Source organism: Plecotus auritus (genome assembly GCF_963455305.1).
Source record: "Plecotus auritus genome assembly, chromosome: 6".
In the NCBI taxonomy this organism is placed as follows: domain Eukaryota; kingdom Metazoa; phylum Chordata; class Mammalia; order Chiroptera; family Vespertilionidae; genus Plecotus; species Plecotus auritus.
The window spans coordinates 123,643,648-123,665,472 of NC_137773.1; the positions used below are offsets into that span (position 1 = coordinate 123,643,648).

At 54.4% G+C, this 21,825-nt stretch overlaps 1 protein-coding gene across 1 annotated transcript in view; it reads left to right on the forward strand.

The window, feature by feature from the left end:
• The window catches only part of LRIG1 (leucine rich repeats and immunoglobulin like domains 1), a 104,659-nt gene that overhangs the window by 64,367 nt on the left and 18,467 nt on the right, over positions 1-21,825 (forward strand). Inside the window, exons 4-9 of the mRNA XM_080676303.1 lie at positions 10,762-10,899; positions 12,942-13,085; positions 14,532-14,675; positions 17,166-17,309; positions 18,482-18,625; positions 19,349-19,429. Coding sequence (XP_080532429.1) covers positions 10,762-10,899; positions 12,942-13,085; positions 14,532-14,675; positions 17,166-17,309; positions 18,482-18,625; positions 19,349-19,429 — 795 coding nt within the window. The remainder of the gene's footprint in view (positions 1-10,761; positions 10,900-12,941; positions 13,086-14,531; positions 14,676-17,165; positions 17,310-18,481; positions 18,626-19,348; positions 19,430-21,825) is intronic.

Here is a 21,825-nt window from a genome sequence, read left to right on the forward strand (position 1 = left end):
CTGTGCGCTAGATTGGGGTTAAGTGGGTGGGCTCTCCTTCTTGCCTTGCCTCAGAGCCGAGCGAGCAGACATAGGGCCTTGCAGACGGTCACTGAGGAGGAATCGGGGGAGTCCAGGTCAGCTGCGGGGCACCCACAGGCTGCGCTGGGGCTGGGGCTGGGGCTCTGTTCCCCGTGATGGCCTCACAGCCTGGTGCTCTGACTCCCGGGGCCCTGAAGCGTCCATCCGGTGTGGTGGAGGGGACCACCTCCTGGTCTGGGTGTGCGGGCCCCAGGGTGCTGGGCGGGGAGGGTGGGAGGAGACAGGGATGTGCTGACGCTTCCAGGAGGAGGACAGGGCACGTCAGCCTGTATGGGCTTTTCTGACCCCCGGGCGCCCGTTGTGGGTAGAAATTCAGGTGCAGGGGCTCCTTGCTTCTGGCTTCCCATCTGCTGGTCAGATGTGGTAGCACTCTGTCCTGCCCAGGTAGATGCCAGGACAAGTTACCTCTGCCCTGTCACAGAACTGCCCCCCCGACGTCCCTGCCAGTGTTACAGGGCACAGCCTTCTCCCTGGAGAGTGTGGTCAGGCCTCCTCTGGTCCACGGTGGGTGATGGGAATGCTCCCAGCTGAGTCCTCGCGACCCTTCTCTTCTGGGCCCCGGCAGGAGTTGGGAGGTATCTGTGCAGATGGAGACTGGCCGAGTGCCCCGAGCTGTTGGAGGCGGGCGGGATGGAGGGACTGGGTCCACTGCCTGACAAGAGAGCTGTCGCCTTTGCCAGCCCTGGCTGATCAATGGCTGTCTGTGTTTGGGGTTAAATTGACTTGGGAAATGTACAATTAACTTGAAAATCCATTTTATTTGACATTTTCTTTTAAACATGCGTCAGCTTTTCTACCTAAAAAGTGAATTGTACATTACACCTTTAGAAAAGTTAATGGGATGGTTGGTCTTATGTCCGTGTTCCCCCTGAATATCATTCTGTTGTTTGGGTTGGTGGTGGTGAAGGTAGGAGACTGAGCTAAAGTTGTAATTCATTTGTTTAATCGGCAAATATTTATTGAGTGCCTTTTGAAGTTCTAATCGTAGTCCTAGGTGCTAAGAATCTAGCAGAAAAGAAGATTGACTAAAAATCTCAGCCCTGTGCCGTTTACATTCTGATGATGTAATGACCTCAGGACTACTTCATGCCTCAGGAGGTTTTGTTTTGTTCTGTTTATACTTAATAGACTTTTAGAGCAGTTTGGGGTTTACAGAAAGATGGAGTGGAAAGTACAGAGACTTCCCATACCCTTCCTCCAGGCTCCACTATTACTAACATTTTGCATAAGGGGGGTGCATTTGTCACAATTGATGGGCCAATAGCACATTATTATTAACTAAGCCCACAGTTTACATTAGGTTTCACTGTTTGTATTGTACATTCTGTGGGCTTCCGCAATGTTTAATGCCATGTGCCCTTGCTCAGGGTGTCACCCAGAATAATGTCACTGTCCGAAGGTCCCTGTGCTCTCCATCCTCTCTGTCCCCAAACCGCTGGCAGTCACTGGTCTTCTTATGCCCCATAGTTCCGCTGCTTCCAGAATGCCACTGATTTGGGGTCAGACAGTAGCAGCCTTTGCTGATTGGCTTTCTTCTCTCAGCAGTTGTGCACTCTGTAAGAGGTTTGGCTTTGTTTGTTGTTTGTGCATCTGAAAATGGAATGCAGACGCCGCTGGTTTGGATTGGACGCTGAGGACTTGTAGCCATTCCCAGGTTGGGTCACTCTAGACTTCCAGAGCCCAGGGGCTGACCCTTCCGCACACAGGTGTCTTCACTCAGGGCCTTGGGCCCAATGGACGTGCATAAGCCGACAGTGGGAGGACCAAGCGGTATCTGCTGCCTGGGCTTGTGATGTCACGTTTCCCCTGCAAGGAGTTAATCAGGGTGGTTCATTGAAGACCCTAAGGGGAGGGGAGGCTAAAGGAAGTGAATGGCTGGGAGGTTGGTTGACACAGCTCAGTCCTGACTTTGGAGGGGTTGACCCCGCCTGGTGCAGGCTGTTTATCCCGCCACTGGCCACTGTTGTTTTTTATCAGATCTCCACCTGAATAAACAGATCCTGACTGACCGTCATCTGCAGCCAGGCTGAGAATCTGCCAGGATTCCTCAGGGAGCCAGTGATTTACCAGCAGAGAGAGAGAGAGAGAGAGAGAGAGAGAGAGAGAGAGAGAGAGAGAGAGAGAGAGTGTGTGTGTGTGTGTGTGTGTGTGTGTGTGTGTGTGTGTGTGTGTGTGTGTGTTTGGTGGGGGGGGCAGCGGAGTCAGAGAGAGAAAGAGAGAGAGACCTGCTCATTCCGATTCCCACTTCCTGTCCAGCAAATAACCCAGGCTGGGCCAGTCCTGCGAGGCACTGGTTTCTTGGAGCAAATGATGGATTTGTGCAATAGAACAAATGCTTTTGCTTTCTTTTTTTTAAGAAGATGAATGTAAAGCAAGCTAGTGAGAGAATGATACTCTCAACTGTCATTTGGATGAGAAACTTTTCTTCAGGTTGGCCTAGGAAAGCTCTTCTTCTTAAAACCTCCTTCCCTTCATCTTCAAGGTGCATGTGGGCACTGGTCTTCACGCCGGTACATGCACCTTACTTTTTGCCAATTTGGGACTTAGAATTATTAATTATATATTTTTTTCCTTTTGTAGCTCATTACGTCCCCATTATATAAAATGATTCCATTTGACAATGAACAAGATTAGATTGAGCTTGGCCTTGCTCAGTGGCCCAGGCTTGTTCCTCATGCTTTTTGTGGGGAGCAGTGAAGGAAGAGAATGCGGTTGAATGAAGTAGCATGAGACATGGCACTTGGGTCAGATGGCTTTCGGACTCCTTTCAACTATGGGGAATTGGTTTAAAGGAAAACAGCCAGTGTGTGCTTGGGCTGCACAGCTGCTCAGCGGCTGGGGAGTAAGGCCACATGGCACGTTCACCCATCAGAGTGCGTGCACATGTGCACCAAGGGCAGTGCGAGCATGTCTGTGTGCATAGCTGTGGCTTCTCCAGCAACCCGGCCTGGCACTAGCTCAGCATCCATCCAGAGTAAAATAAAAAGGAATTGCAGTGTATTTCCTCCATAAATATCACAGAACAGTGAACAAGAAGTAACTACTGCAAATGCAGCCTTGTGGATGGATCTCACACACATCATGTTGAATGACTGTAGGCTGGTGCAGAAGTTTACACATGTAAAGTACAAAGTAGGCAAAATTAATCATTGGTGGTTAAGTTAGAGGGTCCCCTTAGGAATAACAATAGGGAAATGACAGGAGGGGGCTGCCGGGCTGCTGTCCATGTTCTGTGTCTTGATCTGAGAGGTGGTTACATGGGGGCAAACATTGTGTAAAAATGAATGGTCTCTACTTATGATTTACACACTTCTCAGTTTGCCTGAGATACTTCAGTAGAAACGTACAGACAGAACCGCTGCCCCACTGACCATGTGGCCTGCTTGGTAGGACTTCCTTTTTTAAGGAAGGAGAAGTCATGTCTTCATGTGCTCTTGAAACAATGAACAGCTTTCGGCACTGGCATTCGCACAGAGACCCTAGATGGGCACCAGGGCCACTCTGCCCTGCACCGAATTTCACACAAAATCACTAATTTCAGGGTCACAAATGGTCTCACATTGTGTGGACTCCATGCACGGCGTGTAAAGTTCACTGTAGCCCCACGTGGCCTCAGGATGCTTGTGTCCCCCATTTGCTCAGGTCAGACTGTGGGCATCCTGCTTGGCAGCAGGTGAGACCCTGTGCCACCATAGTGAGAGCCAGGCGGCTCCAGGAGGGCCCACAGCAGGGCACAGAGGGGTGCACTGGCCAGGCTCACGGGGGGGAGTGGGAATCGGAGCAGGTGGGGAGAGAGTGGTGGCAGGGGGGTGACAACATTGCTCAGTTCAGGGCTAGATTGAGTGACACCATTTCTTAGCCAGAGGTTCACGCAGGGGAAGAGCTGTAAGTTGAATTGTGTGGCTTTGTTAAGGAAGACATCTTACACGTGTGATGTTGAGGTAACATTATGAAAGATTTGTTTCTGGTAAGAGTCCGTGGTTGGGGCTGATTGGACTGCATGGCCTGCAGGCTGTGACGTTGGGATGTGCACAGGCTCCGTGTCTGCCTGTGGGAGAGCCTAAGCGAGCAGGGCCGAGAGCCAGTGTCTCCCTGGAAGAGGCCGCTGCCGGCTGTGTGCGGGGCTGTGCGGAGCCTGGGTCATCTTACAAGGAGGCTGATTGACATAAAAACAACCTTCTTCCAGGAAGAGGCATGGACCCCAGGAGTGACTACACTCCTATCCATTTCACTGCCCGAGGGGGAAGGAACGCCAGGGGGGAAGTGTGTGATTGGGTGTCAGACACGGAAACTGCAGGGAGGACGAGGCAGTGCGCTCGGCAATAGGAGGCGTTAAACCAGAGGCAGAAAGTGGTTCACACACGAGTCCAAAGCTGCATCAGCCCTGGAATTGGAATCCAGGTCCCTGCCTCAGAAATCCAAACGGGTTGCTACAGTGTGGTCCAGGGGCCAAATCTAGTAGTTTTTGTCAATAAAGTTTTACTGGAGCACATCCACGCTCATTTACGTGTTGTCTATGGCTCTTTTATCCTCCAACGTCAGAGGTGAGAAGTTGGGATGGATACTGCAATGACCCACGAAGCCTGGCCCACTGGAGGCTACATCTGCTGATTTCAGGAGCCAAGTACAATCCACGTGACCCTGACCCTGCCTCCTTTGGCCCCCTCACTCTTGCTTCCTGACTGTTTTCTGTGACCTGAGATCTTTTCCACGCTAAGGGAATACCTTGAAAAGTGTGGAACAATCACTCATGATAAAAAGTTTTAAAAGTTGATTTCAAATGCCTCTGCCTGTCTTGCCGTCTAATTTAACGTCGGCCCAGAAAACATAGCCAAGTGGCCAGAGCTTATATCTTTGAAGACTGATTTTATTTTTGAAGCCATGAACAGGTGTTGGCTTACTAGCTTCTGCTTTATTAAGTTCTCCTCACCCAGAGGGCAGCCCGAGGGTAACCCTACACTAGGCAGAGTGAAGGCCATGTGCTCTGGCCACACGCTCCCCTCCCCGTCACTACAGAGCCCTCGTGTTGTTGCGGGGGGGGGGGGGGGGGGCTTCTGCTCCCCTCTCTTCCCCTCCCCTCCCTCTCTTTTTTGTATGCCTAGGACATCACTCTGTCCCCCTTCAGATACAGGTGTGTGAGGACACTGTCTTGGTGGGACTGTGCTCTGCTTCCCCCCAGAGTGTCCGTGAAGGAGAACTGGAGCCTCACCTGCCTATGGCTGCGATGAGCTGCTCGGAGCCCCCTGCGGACTGGCCACTCACACAGGCCTGGGGCGGGCACAGAGGCGAGGCCTGGCGGAGGCCAGTTGTATGGACCAGTCTGGGTTGACCGGGAAGCAGACAGCTCGCATTCAGATCTAGGCAAGCTTTTCGGAAGGTTTAGGGCAGCCGTGGGCAAACTACGGCCCGCGGGATCCGGCCCGTTCGGCTGTTCTATCCGGCCCGCGGAGCCGAAAGAGCGGAGGGTTCTCTTGCTCTCCCCTCCGCTTCTTTACTTTGAATTTATATTAGTTCACACAAACACTCCATCCATGCTTTTGTTCCGGCCCTCCGGTCCAGTTTAAGAACCCATTGTGCCCCTCGAGTCAAAAAGTTTGCCCACCCCTGGTTTAGGGGCTGGGGGAGCCTCTCAGATGGGCTGTGGGTGGGCCTGCTGCCCTGGCCTTGCGTGCTGGCTCCTTCACTTCCCAGCTGTGACTCCAGAAAATTCCAGCAGCCCTTGAGCCTGTTTCTCCAATGGAGAGACTAGGGATAAGACTAGGACCCACTTCATGCGTGCGTTCGCTGGGGTTGGCCTGGGCCTGCTGCCTGCAGGTGTTCAGTTATTGGCCAGCTTTGCTATAAGAACATGGACAAGGATTCAGAGGTTCGAAAGATGAGTGTGCACTTTCTTTGGAGCTGAGCTGTTTAGTTACAGGCGTGATGGCCTGACCCCTGTGTTGCACATGCCCAGTTTTGGAAAGTGAATGTGGGTTGAACAGGGCAGCAAACACGTCTTCACAGCCATCCACTCTGGAGGGGGTGGGGGGTCTCCTAAATACTGGCTGTTGGCTCTAACCCAGGTGGATGGCGGTGTGGAGGCATATGGGGCCTGCCTCTCTGGTGGGCAGGGTGGGGTTTGGTGGGTGGGTCCGGGGCGGGGCTGAGTCCTGCTGCAGGAGTGGGAAGGAAGGAGTCAGCCACCCTGAGTCCTGCAGAAGTTTTGGTCTGGGATCTGCTTTGCAGCCCTTTGTCCCATGGCTGGTTTGACACGTGCCTTGCTTCATGCATGAAGCTAAGAGTGAGAACTGCGCCTGCCCTTCGTTCCTCAGAGAGGCGTCAGGCCTGCCTGCTTGCATAGACGTGGCAGAGGGATCGACAGGGACCAGTCATTCATTAGTTTTCTTCATTCTTTTCCCAAGGCACCTCCAACAAACTAGGTCCTGAGCCTGGCTCTGAGGCTGATACAAACGAGAGCACGTTTAATTGAGCAGCTGCTACATGCCGGTCACCTCAGCCCCGGGGGCATAGGAGCTCCCACCCCACTTTACAGATGGGCTCTTCCGAGGTTCCCACCTGTAAGTGGTGAGCCTGGGATTGGAACTTAGGCAGGTATTGCCTGTGTTCTTCAGCTGTGCCATGTCACAGGCGAGGAAGAACTCGGGACCATGGTTCCACGGGACACCTAACACAATGTGGTTCTTGCTCTGGGAGAGAAGGGAGGCAGAGTTCTGCAGGAGCACAGGGCTGTGTGCTCGGCTTTCCTCAGCCCGAGGAGTTCAGGAAGAGTTTGATCCGGGCTCTAGTCTAGAGTGTGGAGAGACCAGCTGCGAGGGAGAAGATGGCACGTGTGTCCACGGCAGTGGGAGCTGCAGTGCTCAAGCCCGAGGAACTCGGGAGCCGTGTGGGCTGGGTGGTCGGCCTCTGGGCAGCGCCGCCCCAGACCATTGGCAGCTCCCTTCATCCTTCATGCTCCTTGATGGAATTCATCTGCTCGCATCATTCTCTTCGGCTTAAGTGCTAGTGAGCTGTGAGCTTGTACCCAGCCTTAGCCTCTCTGAGTTCACTCATCTTCTTTCTTTGTGGTTCATTCAACAAATATTCATTGAGCATCTGTTGTGTGCCTCACACTGTTCCCGTGGTTAGAGAGAGAGTAGTGGACAAAACAGACAAACACATCTGCCTTCATGGAGGCACATCTGCTGGGAGACGTGTTAAACTAGAAATAAGCAAAATCCCGGGTGTCTTAGAGGGTAATTAGAGGCATAAAGTAGGTAAAGAAGTGGAGTGTGTGTGTGTGTGAGAGAGAGAGGTGGGGGGGAAGCTTGCATGTGCTTGTGGTTTTAGACTGTGTGGCCGGAAAGCCCATTGAGAAGGGGACTTGAACAGAAAGGATATGAAAGAAGTAAGGGCTGAGACTGGTGGGTCTTCGGGGGAAGAGCTTGTCAAGCAGTGGGACAGGGCAGTGCACAGGTCCTGAGGCAGGACTCAGCCTGCAGTGTCTGAGGCCAGTGTGGTGCGTGCAGGGGTGGAGGACAGGAAGTGAGGCAGCAAGGTGGGTGTGTGGCCATCACATGGGCCTTAGAGAACATGGTAAGGACTTGGTCCAAAATGAGCCACGCGAGCCATTGTTGGAGTTTTAGGCATGAATTAACTTGTTTTTTGCTTTGTTTTGTTTATAAATTGTGGTAAAATATACATTGTAAAATTTGCCATCTTAATCATTTTAAGTGTGCAGTTCAGTACACACGTGTGTGCAAAACTCCAGAGCTCTTTCCGTCTTGCAAACTAGCACTGTACCATTGACCAGCTCCCCATTCCTGCCCCCCCCAGCCTGGCAGCCACAGTCGGCTTGCTGCTTCTGGACCTAATGCAAGTGGAACCATACAGGCGTGTCTTTCTGTGACTGGCTTATGTCACTTAGCATAATGTCCTTAAGATCCATTCACGTTGTAGCAGGGGTCAGAATTTGCCTCTCAAGGCGGAATAACAGTCCCTTGTGTGTACACCATGTTGTGCTTCTCCACCCGTCCACCCACCATGCACACTTGAGTTGCTTCACCTGTTGACTGTTGTGAATACTGCTAGGAATACGAGTGTCAGATATCTTTCAGGTTTTTGGATATATTCCCAGAAGTAGGACTGTTGGATCATATGATAATTTTGTTTGTGATTTTGGAGGTCCCACCATACCATTTTCTGCAGCAGTCGCACCAGGTTTCAGTTTCTCGACAGCCCTAACGATCGTGATGTTGATCATCTTTTCATGTGCTATTAGCCATTTGTATGCCTTTTCTGGGGGGAAGCATCGATTCAAGTTCTTTGCTCATTTTTAATCAGGCTGCCTGGGTGGTGTTGAGGGCGGGGCTATCTGTATATTCTAGATGCAGCCACTCCGGGATAGATTGCAAGTGGGCGAAGACCCACGTGTAGCCTTGTGGCCTGCTCACCTGGTTATCTTGACGTCTGCAGACTAGAGCACACAGCGTCCCATTCAGTGCCCCTCCGCTGCCATCGCCTGTGGGCCCTCCCCTTCTCGTCTCATGTCTGTCTGCGTCTGTGTTGCCACACCCTCACCTGGCCTTGTGACATGATTCCTGCTCATCAGCCTGGCCCGGGAGGCATTGCGGGCATGGCCCCGCCTGCCCTGCCAGCTCCAGGACCCCATCTGCTCTGCGTTGCTGCGTCCCTGTCTCCCCGGTGTCGGCATCCTGCCCTCACGTAGGGCTCCAGCACCCTGGTCCCCAGGCTCATCCTTCCTGCCTCTGTATCGCCCAGGCTCCTCTGCCCTCTCTAATCTCCATGGCGCCTCGCTGTTCTGTCTGGAGCTCTCCCAGCTCCCAGCTAGTCCGCACCCCAGAGCCCTTCCTACAGAGCAGGCCTAGCATGGGGCAGGGGCGTTCCTTTGGTTCAGTGAGTAAACAGGCTGACAGGACGGGAGATGTGTGTAAGATGAAAGGGAGAGAAGGCAGGGAGAAGTGTGGGGTTCCAGCAGCTGCCTGTGGCCCCTCCACTGTGTGCGGCCCCCTCTTTGTTCCACTTCAGGCCCTGGCGCCCCTTCCCGTCTTTTCAGACTCGTCCTGGCTCCCACAGTTCCTGGGTAAGGCTTGCTCTGCTGCCTTTTTTCCCTACTCTTTTTTCCCATACTTTACATAATAAAGGTTTCCTTTTATTTTATTCTACCCTTTCTTTTTCTTTTTGAGTCAGAAAACTGAAGAGACTATCTTCACTAAGAACTTAATAAAGAACTCAAAGGAAAGAGCTTTGCGGGGGCAGGCGGGGGCGTGAGGGGAAGAAGTAGTCTTTCATTCTAGAGATTCCCTGTGTGTGGAGCTGTGCCTTGTAAACTGGCCCTTGGGTTCAGAGCCTGGGAGAGTTGTGAGAAAACAAAGGAGGGGTGAGAGGCCCCGAGCTTCTGGGAAGAGGGCCTTGTTCACGCTGCTGGAGCGGATTTGGTCAAGGGTTTGTTTAAAAGAGATGCCACTTGGTAAGCAGCGCCTGGCTCATGTGTGTGTTGGAGAATATCTGATGGCTGAGATCCTGACACTGCTGACTCCAGGCCTGGCCCGGGGGCGCCGGGACCCAGAGCCAGGGATGCCGCCGCCACACTGGTTTCTGAACCTCGATGAGGCTGCGGTGGTGAGATTGCCAGGCCGGGCCAGGCCACGCACAGGCCGCTCCCTCCAGCCTTGCTTACCACGGATTGTCTTTCTCCTGATTAATGAACACTGGCTCATTGATTAGACTGTGGCTTTGTCAGAAACAGGATTAAAAGTACGTTTAAACCACTGCGGTAAGATGCCTTTCTTGGAGGGGGTGCAACACGGAATCCTTACGCTAACATCTGCGCATGCTTCCGTGTGGGTCAGGGTGGATCACCGTGTCCCCAGAATGAGTAGGGAATTGGGTCACTGGCCAGGTGAGTGGTGGCAGCAACAGAGAGGCAGACAGGAGGAGAACAAGGCAAGGCCCGGGTCCGAGGTGGCAGCTGCAGGGGCATCGCAGGGCCCTGAGTGCTCCAGGCTGAGATGCTGAGCTCACATTTCCAGGCATGGAAGCAGGAACAGAGTGACCAGGGCTGGAGGCAGAGGGCGGGGATTCCATCTCGTTAGATCCAGCGCCAGGTTCCTGATCTCCTGGGGAGATTTTTTTTAAAATCCCTTGTGCCTATCTCCACGCCTGGCACATGGTAGGTGTTGGTAAAATGTGAGGAGTGTAACGATGTGTTGGGATGGATTAAACTGGCTGTGGGCTCTGGTGCCTGCAGCCCTATAAGTGGGGCGCCGGGGCGGGTTGGGGGGAGGGTTGGATGAGGGCCTGAAGGTTAGAGATGAGAAGCACTGGGAACTGGCTGGTCGCGGGCCCTCGCTGATGGGAGGGCATCGGAGAGCCCCGGGTTCTGGTCATGCCGTGCGCTCTGCGCGTGTCTGAAGTGTCCCCTGTGTTCTTGCCCTGGGGGAGCAGCCTGGGCTTGGAACTCGGACAGACTTGCCCAGACAGACGTGGGTGCTCTGTCTAGCACCCACCCAGCCGGGGGCAGCTTGAGGGAAGGGAGAAGAGGGGATCGCACTTGGAGTGTCACTGCATTTGTAATTTTCTGAAAGCAAAACAGGAAAAAATGTGTCTAAACGAAGTGGTGGGGAAAGTAGTTGTTTCTGTGCAAAAAGACATGCTCGAGTCACCTCCCTCTGTGTGTTTCAGGCAGCACAACCAGATCCGCAGTGTGGAGGGGCGCCAGCTGAGGGCCTACCTGGCGCTGGAGGTGCTGGACCTGAGCTGGAACAACCTCACGGAGGTGCACAGCGCCTGCTTCCTGCAGGGACCGCCCTTAAAGGAGCTGTAAGTGCCTCCGCGCTGCTGGGCACCAGGGCTGGTGGCAGGGGGAGGGCGCTTCCTCTTCTCAGCCGAGGCCGTGCGGAGGCCTTGGGGCTGGGCACAGAGCTCCTTGTGCAGCCTCTGCAGGGCCCAGTGCCGGGCGCCCAGGGCTGCGTCCTCTATGGCAGAGCATTAGAGACAGACAGGCAGCTGAGGCCGGGGAGCATACAGGTGAGCTTAGTAGACTCACCACTAAGAGGAGATGCGAGCCTCAAATACAGGCCTGTCCTGGCTACAAAGCCTGCTCTCTTTCCTGCTTACGGGGCTGCCTCCCAGGAAGGCGGAGATGAAAGAGGCCAACACTTGAGGAAGGTCAGGCGGACCTCTGCGAGGCGGGCCTTCCTGTCCGGTGTGTCTGTCTAGCATCACGCACTATTAAAACGCGCACTTGGTGCACTTGAGAGAGCAGGTACTCTGTGCTGTGGGTTCTCAGAACCGGCTGGACTTTGCTGTCCGTCTGTTTTGCTTTTACCCACCTTAATGCGCTCTCTTATACCATCGGACAGCAGATGGAGGAAAGTTAAAACCTATTTAACCCACTGCCTGTTGGTGGGAAAAGGCTGCTTTGGGGAAGATATTGAAGGCCCTGGCGGAGGAGACACGTTCCGATGACGTGCTAGTGCACTCCCACCTGACTCGGTCCTGATGCACTGGAGACCATCTTCAAGGCTGGATGGGGGTCACGGTGACCCATCTGCTCGGGCGGCCCAGGCTCAGCACGAGCATTTTCCAGGGCCCGCAGGGAGATGAGAGGTTTCTCTCAGGCTGCGAGGCCCAGGACTGGAAACGGGAGCCCCGGGCCTTCAGAGGCCAGAGTGGCAGAGCCCAGGCCCGGGTGGGCTCTGTAGAGCTGCCCCCCACCTGGCACCTCCTTGTGTGGAACCAGGACACCACCACCTGCTGAGCGGAGTGGCAGCGCCCTTCTCTCTGCGCCTGAGTGCAGGGCTGCTTTCTCCTTGGCACACAGTGGCCAGCGTGCCTTTATCCCAGACTTCCTTTAACCCGGAGTGTTGGGAACGAGCGGTCCAGCCCCATTTGCACAGGATCCTCATGTGCCCTGTCCTGGCTGCTGCCTGGTGGAGCAATGAAGATGCCTGTTCCCTCCCTCCCTGTAGAAAGCTCTATCTAAGCTTTCTCCTTTTGGCTTAAGCCACCCAAACCCGCACTTGTTTGGGGAATAGGAGAGTTAGTGGTAGCATCTCATGGGAATGTCAGTGTTCCCCCCTTTTCTGTCCTTTCTCCTCTCTTATTACTCTGTCAGTGCGCACAGTGGGACCACAGAGGCGGGCTGTGGGCTGCCGTGCGCTGGGAGGGGAGGGCACGCGTAATTCTGGCAACGGATCCCATCGCTGTGCGGCTTGTGTTCTGAAGAGATTCTGTGCCAGTCTCTTTAACTGGAGTGTGTCTTTGATAGATTTAAAATGGCTACCATAAATGGGTTTGTACACATTTATTACATAAGCCATACAACGAAACCCACTTCAAAATTAAAGGTTTCCCCAAATGGTGACATCCACTTGGGCCTTGCCTCACAGTGACTTTCTGCTTCCTAGGGCTTCTCTCACCCTGAACCCTCACCTTGGGTTATGGGTGCTGAGAAGGAATCCTTCAGGTGGTGCTGGAGGTGGCAGCACCCAGCAGGGCTGGAGTGTGGGGTTCCAGGGGTGGCGGTGCTTGTTTCCACTGTCACCTCCTGGGGTTGCCCACTGGCCGCAGTGCATGGGCTCCAGGCAGACACAGCTCCGTCCTGTGTGGGCGGTGCTGCCACCTCCTCGCCTGGCTGTCCCGTGGGCGGTGCTGTCACCTCCTCACCTGGCTGTCCCGTGGGCGGTGCTGTCACCTCCTCACCTGGCTGTCCTGTGGGGAGTGCATGGGTGACAGTGTCTCAGGACACCTGTGTCTCTGGGGTGGTGGCTTATTTTCCCAAGTTGGCGGGTCTGGTATCCGTAACAGAACGAGGAAGGCCTCCTGCTGACCATTGTATTTTCTCTTCCGGATCATTCCAGCAACCTGGCAAGCAACCGGATCGGCACCCTGGAGTCCGGAGCTTTTGATGGTCTGTCACGGTCGCTGCTGACGCTTCGCCTGAGCAAGAACAGGATCACCCAGCTTCCTGTGAAAGCATTCAAGCTGCCTAGGTTGACACAACTGTGAGTGTAGAAACCCGCATGTTAATTCAGGTCACCAAACCTGATGGAGGCCACACCTCCCCAAGGACCCCGCGCCAAATGCAGCTCCTTCCTCGCTCCGGGCCAAGCCCTGCGTGAACCATCCGCAATGACCCAGTGGCGACACCAACCAAAGCAGACCAGATGCTGGTCTGGTGCCTATGGCTCTCAGGCTGCTGAGACTCACTGAGGATGGAGGGCGCGACTTGTGGCCATGCTCCAGAGCGCAAGGAGGACTCCTGCTTGCTAGCCACACTGGCGAAGCTCCTTATTGGCCGCGTGGGCTCCTTATTGGTCGTGGAGGTTCTGTCTTTTTAAAGGGACTATACAGTCTGTGCCAGGCGCGTCATGGTGCCCAGCGCGTGGGCAGTGTGAGAGGAAGTTAGCGTAGCTGGAGGGAGTCCTGAGCAAGAGGGGCCAACATCTTCATCTCCTAGTTTGTTGATTGACTTATTTTTTCTGAAGGAAGGATTTCTTTGTTTATTTTTTGATGACCAAGGCCCAGTACCCTCTGGGAATGGTCCAGAGTTTGGAGTCAAGAAAACTATTTTCAGAACCCGATGGAGTATTTGTTCCGTTTTATTTTCTGTATCTTCTTTGCAGCAAAAGAATATATCTCAGGAAAATAAGCCACTATTGGGATTTGGTTTAAACAGAACAAAACAGGTGTTCAGAGCTAGGTGTGATAGCAAGATGGGGTGTACCCAGCGCTGCTTCTGCCTGGCTTCACACACGCACCCCGCCAGCGCTCGGCTTCTGCTCCCTGCATCCCAGGTCCTGTCGCTGGGCAGGTCTGTGTGAGGCAGGCCATGAGGTTCTGCCCAAGTATTTGGGGAAAACCAAGGGCTTTCTGATGAGCCTGTGTTCCCCGTCCCTCCCCCCAGTGCTGCTGATGGACCCAGTCCCCCAGATTCCTGAAATCTTTAGGTTAACTGAGGTTTATCACACGGGCCAGAAGCCAAACGTGTGCTCCGTGGTGTGTCCAGTCCTCTCGCTCCCCGTGGGCAGTGACTGCTCTCCGTGACTAGAGATGTTGAGAGTGCCGCCAGTGGGAAGTGTCACTTTCGTTTGGTCTCGGTGGTTAGATTTTTCCTGGGTGAGGCGTCTGGTGTGGGTTTCTGTTGCCGAGCCGAGGCATCTCACCTGGGGCGTTTGCATCCTGAGTCCTACCCCCTCCTCGCTGCAGACGGCCATTCCGGAGGAATGGGCGCTCCCTTGCTCAGGAGCTCTCCCCTCCTCTTTGTTCCTTAGCCAGGGCCCAGGCAGTGCTGGGGGCTGCCTGGTGGGCGCCCTGCACACCAGCTCCACCGGGACCCCCCCACCCGGATTTTCCCTGCTGCCTGGAAACCCAGCGGGGACTGTGTGGGAATGGCTGCAGGTGAGGGGTGCATGCCAGACGCTCTGAACCCACCGTCTTTGTCTCTTTAGGGACCTCAATCGGAATCGGATCCGGCTGATCGAGGGCCTGACGTTCCAGGGGCTGGACAGCTTGGAGGTGCTGAAGCTGCAACGGAACAACATCAGCCGGCTGACGGACGGGGCCTTCTGGGGGCTGTCCAGGATGCACGCGCTGTGAGTGTGCGGGCCACGCCAGGGGCCTGTGTGGTCTGTTTGCATCGCCCTCTGCCCAAGGGCCATTAGGACTTTTCCGGGGCCTCACTCCGTGTTTTTGGGGACTCCAGATAAGGGTGTTTCCCTGGAAGGTTAAGACAATCTCGGGGCAGTTTAGTGGATTTGGTGAGAACATTAGGTAGTGAAGACAGGGTGCCATCCTTCTGGGGCTGCTCCCTCTCCTTCGCGGCTCCCCTCCCACGCCCTCCCCCACCCCATACCCTACAGAATGTTCCCTTCCCTGTTTGGGGTCTGACAGTCTGATGTGCAGGTGGGCCAACATGTACAGCTCATCTGGGAGATTGCTCGTTTGGTGAGCTCATCGGGCATTGGTGCAACTGCCCCTTTGCCCAGGGAACAGACGTGCACATCGCTGCCCATGCTGCCGCCGAGTCACGCAAAACTGCAAGAACACGCAGAGAGGGCAGATAAGGCAGCTGCCCCGCTTCTGTTTTCAGACACTTACATTTGTTTACTGTTCGTCAGAAGGGACCTGCCTCGCAGTTGCACACATGCTCAGACTGGGAGGAAAGCGTGGTGTCCACCTCCTGCCTGCGTCCCCTCCCCGACTTGTGCTCCCAGAGGCAGTCACGTCTCATTCTCTGCTTGAGTTTTCCTGGCTGTCGCCCTGCTGATGGCCATGCCACGTTAGACACTTGACCGCTGTCGGTTTGTCATTCTGAGATGTCTTGCTTTATGGTCAGTGGTTTCATTTGTTCAAGACACTGTCCCGCTCCCTCCAGTCTCCACACACGATGTTATTGTGTTTTTTTTATTAGTTTTCTTTGCAACTAAAACAAAAACAATTCTAGTTCCTATTCCATCGTGCTCTCTCTTGACCATGCCTTTCACATTCACACACACATACTCTTACACACATTCACATACACATATACGTACTGACACACACACTAACATATACACTCACACATACACACACACATACACTCACACACACTGACATACATACATACGTATACGCACACATATTCACATACACATGCTGATACACACATACACTGAGATATACACATACTAACATTCACACACATACACATAACACACATACTCTTACACATTCACATACACTCCCACTAACACATATACATACTGACATACACACACATACACATACACTCATACATATACATACTCACACATATACACATTCATATACACATACACTCACACACACATACTGACACACATACACACACACTTATACTCACACATTCATATACACGTGCTGACACACACATACACTCAGATATACACACATACAAACACACATACACATAACACACACATAGACACATATAGTCACATACACATACATGCCCACACATGTTGCCTCGCGCTCAATATTACAAGGACTTTGGGCAACCACATACACACACACACACTCACCCACATACTCACATACACTTACACACATACATGCTCACACATACACACATGCACCTTCACACACACATAAACACACACATACATGCACTCACACACACTGAGGAGTGATGGCGTTAGCACTGTGGTTTTGCTTCTCCCTCTCTTCTATACCCACCTTGGACCGGGTGTACCTCTGTTTTTACATATTTAAGTACACTTTCAATTGACATCTTAAAACTGTCATTTTAGATTAGACATCCAGGTGGTTGTGTGCTGGGTGGGCTGAGCTGAAAAGAGAATTTGCAGGAAGTGCAGTGAGCCCGCACACGTGGTTTTCATGTTGAACAAATCCACACACGTTGGGTGGTGATCAGCTCCCTGAGTTAGTTGTAAACGTGCTTCCTTTTGTGCAGCAGCAGAAAGTGAGGTGGATAACAGCGGAATGTGGTTGCCCAGAGTCCTTGTAACACGAGGTGGGGCAACATGTGGGTGACGGGCTTCTGTTCTCGGGGTCAGGCCGTGCATGGCCAGACGGCAGGGCCAGGAAGCTGGTGGCAGTGTCCTTGCTTCCTCTTGGCGGAAGCGCGAGCCCTGAGCGCCATGCTGAATTCTGACGTGTTTTCTCGTGTCCCTCTCAGCAGCCCTGTGGAGTAGTACTCCTGGGTACCTCCATTTGACAGATGTCCAGGTCATGCAGCTCACAGAGGAGCAAAATTGGGATTTAAATCCAAGGGGTCTGACGCCAGAGCTAAAGCTGTGTCTCTGGCGGTTTCCTCATCTGTAAGGTTTTTCTTTCATGGGCTCTGCCCTCTGTGTGTAACTCATCTGCCCCTTTGTGTGCTTACTTCTGAACTTGGCCTGGACACTCACCATCATCTGTTTGGGTTTGCCTGTCTTGTCCTACACGCGTGCATACACACACGCGCGTGCATATACACACGCGCACACATTCATCCTCGTGTACTGTTATTGGGTCCTTGGTGCTAACCAGTGCCTCTGTGGTGTATGGCCGTGGGGAATGGCCTGGGCCCGCCTCCTCCATCATGCATGTGGCTGTCGTTGCAGACACCTGGAGCACAACAGCCTGGTGGAGGTGAACAGCGGCTCGCTCTATGGCCTCACAGCCCTGCACCAGCTCCACCTCGGCAACAACTCCATCTCCCGCATCAACCGCGATGGCTGGAGCTTCTGCCAGAAGCTGCACGAGCTGTGAGTGTCGCCCAATGTGCGTGTCGCCCACTGTGCGCTGTGCTGATTAGACACTGCCTACCTGGCGTGACTGGAGGCCTGGCGCGTCCTGCAGCTCAGTGGGCGGGGTGGGCTCAGGCGGGCAGGGCTCAGAGGAGGCACTGGCCTGTCAGCAGGGAGGCCAGAGCCCAGCACCAGGCCTGGAGCAGGACCCTGAGGCTGCAGACCTCAGTGGTTTGAGCTTGACTCTTCCTGTTCCCCTCTCTCTGTTCCCCAGGGGTAGCCTAGGCCGCCTGGGCTTGGAGAGGGTCCGGGCAGCCTGCAGAAGGTTGTTCTTGCAGCTGTTCACAGAGCTGTTGCACATTAATGGCTACAAGGAACATGGACTTCTTTAGGGATGGGGTTACTTGGGCTCAAACACAGAAAGGACTGTGGGCCTGAGAGATGGCGACACGCTGATGGACGATTTACATGCCCTCGCGATCTCTGCCTTCCTGTGTGTAACCAGGTCGCCGCACTGGCTCCTCCCCTGCCCCCCCAGGTCCCCTGCCCTGGCCTGGCGGCGAGGCGCCTGTGCCTGTAACTGCGCTTGACTGAGACAGACGGCCCCTCGTCCCTTTGGGAGACTCCCCGACAGGCCCCGCTGGGCCAGGGAGCCCGCGCTGGTGTCCAAGGTCCCTGAGATGGCACGAGGCTTTTCTGGGTGGGCGGCTGCGGCTAAGGCGGGCGGCCGGGTGGACATGCCCCTGCCCCGCTCCTGCCCCAGCTCTAAAAGATGGTTGTTCTGGAGCAGTGGTCGGCAAACTCCTCAGTCAACAGAGCCAAATATCAACAGTACAACGATTGAAATTTCTTTTGAGAGCCAAATTTTTTAAACTTAAACTTCTTCTAACACCACTTCTTCAAAATAGACTCGCCCAGGCCATGGTATTTTGTGGAAGAGCCACACTCAAGGGGCCAAAGAGCCGCATGTGGCTCGCGAGCCGCCGTTTGCTGACCACGGTTCTGGAGGAAGAAAAGTGGATTCTCATTGCATCTGTTACTTCAGCTTAATAAGTGCAAGGTTTCTCAGTTCCAGTCTTTGTTGAGGCCCCTTTCACTGGCTGCCATGGCTGATGCCCAGGAGGGAAGAGGGAACCTGGGCAACCTCAGTGATGTTGCTCCCCCCCAGCACCCCATCCCTCCCTCCACAGGACTCTGTCCTTCAACAACCTCACCCGGCTGGACGAGGGGAGCCTGGCCGACCTCAGTAGCTTGAGCATCCTTCGCCTCAACCACAATTCCATCAGCCACATTGCGGAAGGCGCCTTCAAGGGACTCAGAAACCTGCGTGTCTTGTACGTCTCACTGTGGGGGATGGGTGGAGGGGCCCCCACTGTGAGGGCAGGCGGGCAGCCAGCTGCTTTGTTGAGGCCCCTTTCACCAGCTGCCAGTCAGAATTGGACCCAGAACGGACCTGTTCAGTGCGCAGTCTCACACCTATATATAACCAGCTGGAAAAGAACTGGTCGGAATGTTGACCCATATACTGAAAGGTTGTGGGTTCGATTCCTGGTCAGGGCAAGTACAGAAGGCAGCCAGTCGATGCTCTCTCACATAGACGCTTCTCTCTCTCAACCTTCCCCTCTTTCTAAAAGTCAATTAGCATGTCTCGGTGAGGTCTAAAGAGAAAGGAAAAAGAAAAGGGTCTCTGGTTGGTGAGAGAGCAGATGGAAACGTGACTCTTAGTACAGGGCCAGGTGTCCGCTCTCTGGGGTGGGCACAAACCAGGCTTGTCTGCAACTCTCCTTCCCGGCCCCGGCCTTGGCCCACGGGGAGCCGATGAGGTGGGAGAGCTGCATGTTCAACATGCGTCAGGCCTGCGGGAAGCTGGGAAAGCCAGGCCTCACCACACGGGCTCAGCGGCCGCGCTTCTCTCCCTCGGGTGTCGCAGCTGGGTGCCCAGAATACACTTGGATGTTTCAGCCTCACGGTGGCAGCTTGGGTGTCAGTCTGTCCTCCACTTCATGTGAAGAACGAGTTGAGAAATGGGTGGTGAGCTAGCTGTCTGTCTTCCCCAGGGACCTGGGCCATAACGAGATCTCGGGCACAATAGAGGACACGAGTGGCGCGTTCACGGGGCTCGACAGCCTCAGCAAGCTGTGAGTATCGCGTCTGACGTCTCCTGGGTCCTGGCGCAGCCAGGGAGAGCTGGCTGGCATTCGTTTGGGAAGAGAAATCTGAGTAGGAGAGGGAGACGTACTCCCAGCTTCTCTGGCCAGTGCTCTCCTGTGGCCCTGGGCGTGGTTTCTTTAGGGCTGAAGACCTGGTGTCCCGGGCCTGTCAGAGCGTCTCTCCCCCACCCCATTTAGAACTGATGTGAAAACAGCCAAGTTTTCCATTGTTCTTTGCACAAAGGAGTCTTAACCTCTTTCTCAGTTTCTAGAAATTGTGTGAAATGTGTAAAGCCAGTCTTGAATCAGTATTTTTGTCATCGATCATAATTTTTAGCAGAGTCATTTACAAGGGTAATGCAGTAGCTGTTTTTCATTCAAGGTATCTGCTGTTTTGCTTTGTTCTTCTGAGTTCCTAGACTTGGCCAGTCATTCTGTAAGGCCATGTGTGTCACATCTAACAGTGCAGGAGGGCAGGCTGTCTGTCATGTGGCCTTTCAGTAGTTGAGGAAACAACTGGAGGGATTTCCCAAGACCATGCGGCTGGTGGGTGGCAGAGTGGCATTCACCCACGTGTCTCCCCAGCACTCTCTGCAGGAGTGGGGACCGGAGCAGTTACCACTGTTCACCTGCCTCTCCGAGGTGGGTTTGGAGGAGGACAGACCGAGGGAGACAAGCCTGTGGCCCCGAGCCTGCCCCTGACCGCAGGCAGGGGGGTGGGAAGTAACATCTGGGAGCAGCGGTGCGGGGCCTGGGGAGCCTGGGCGGGGAGAGTGTACAGTGAATGTTTCTGATGTGTTTTGAGAAGTGGTTGTCATACCTTCTGTACTCAGAAGCTGTGTGGGCTGAGGACTGTGTCTCTCCTTGCATCCTGTATTCTGACAGCTCATCACAAATGCCAGTCAGTCCTTTTCCCTGAAAACGCTCCCCCCTCCCCCACCGCCTCCTGTCCTGGCCCCTTTCCCCCTGACAGCACAGTGGGGTGTCTGCCACATGGGACGCAGGAGTGTCCTCCTCCGAAGCACCGAAGCACCGCTCTTCCTCCACAGCAGCCTTGCATAGGGCTGTCCTCTGCCAACCAAGCCCTACCCCCACCCCAGATGTCTGCGGGGAGAATGTGGGCCTTGTTTTCATCTACCAGCTGGGTGATCAGCCCTGCATAATTGAGAACTTGAGAATTTGTTTTATTGCTATTGTCACCATTAGAAATAACAGCCTGCCCTCCTTGTAAAAGAGGTCAGTGTGACTGGTATTTAAAGGATGAAATAAGCACAGATTTCACCACAGTCAGAACATTTGCTAGGATCTGGAGCTGAGTAATGCGAGGTGGGTGGTGCTTCAGGGTGAGGGGTTTAGTGCCCAGGGTGCTGTTACTGCTCCGCTGGGGCGGGCAAGTGGAGGGGGGGTCGGTGCGTAGGAAGAGGGAAGGCCACTGGTTAGCGTGGCCACCGGCATCTGTGTGCATGGTTTATTTGGTGTAAATTATAAGCTGCAGACTGAGAGGTGGTGGACACTTGGATGAGACTTCACATCCATGCAGACTGCCTCCGGAAGAAAGGAGAGGCAGCAGGGTCTTGGCCTCCGTGCCCCCATCACCTCCGGAGGCAGCAAACAGCTGGCTTTGTCTGAAGGCTACACTCAGTTGCTGGGGGTTGGGGGTTCTTAAGCAGAGGCCCCAGAGGAGAGTGTGTTCCTGGCGGGGCATCAGGAAGCCCCGACAGACATGGGCTCGTGGTGGCCAAGGCAGCAGGCAGAGGCAGCGCCTCCTCCGGGGCTGGCGGCTGCATCTATCACGTCTTTCTGAAGGAACACCCTGGTGTTTGCCACGTCCCCAGGGCCCTTGCAGTTCAGCTGGTGCTGGGCCCATCAGGCTGCCCACGTCCTTGGATTTCTTCAAGGCTGTGTTTTCTGCCTCTTGTTCTTTCAGGGAGGTCTGGGGCTTTGTTTTTCTTGTGGGTCACAGTCTTCATGTAGGTCTGCAGGAGGAGCTGGCCTGAGTTGAGATCTTGTTCCTGATTCTCAGTGGACCCTGGATGAGGAACCTCCCCCTTCCCCCTGCATGAGCCAGGCCGGCTTTTGCCTTCCCCGCCTGCCCGCCCAGGCATCGTCCCCCAGGTTGGCAGCTCAGATCTCCAGGGGTCGACTCCCAGCAGTCCCTCTGTAACGGGCCTGGGGCCTGTGTCCCGGGTGCTCGGCAGGACCCCGTGTTCGGCAGCCAGCTCCCTGTGCGACAGGCTCTCATCAGAGCGCCTGGTGACAAGGAGGGAACCCTGAGACCTTGGTTCTTTTCGTCTCCATGTCCAGCATCTTCCAGATGCTGCCCCCACCCCACCCCACCCCACCCCAGAAACAAGCTTTCCTGTGCATTGCAAAGCCTTCCTGTG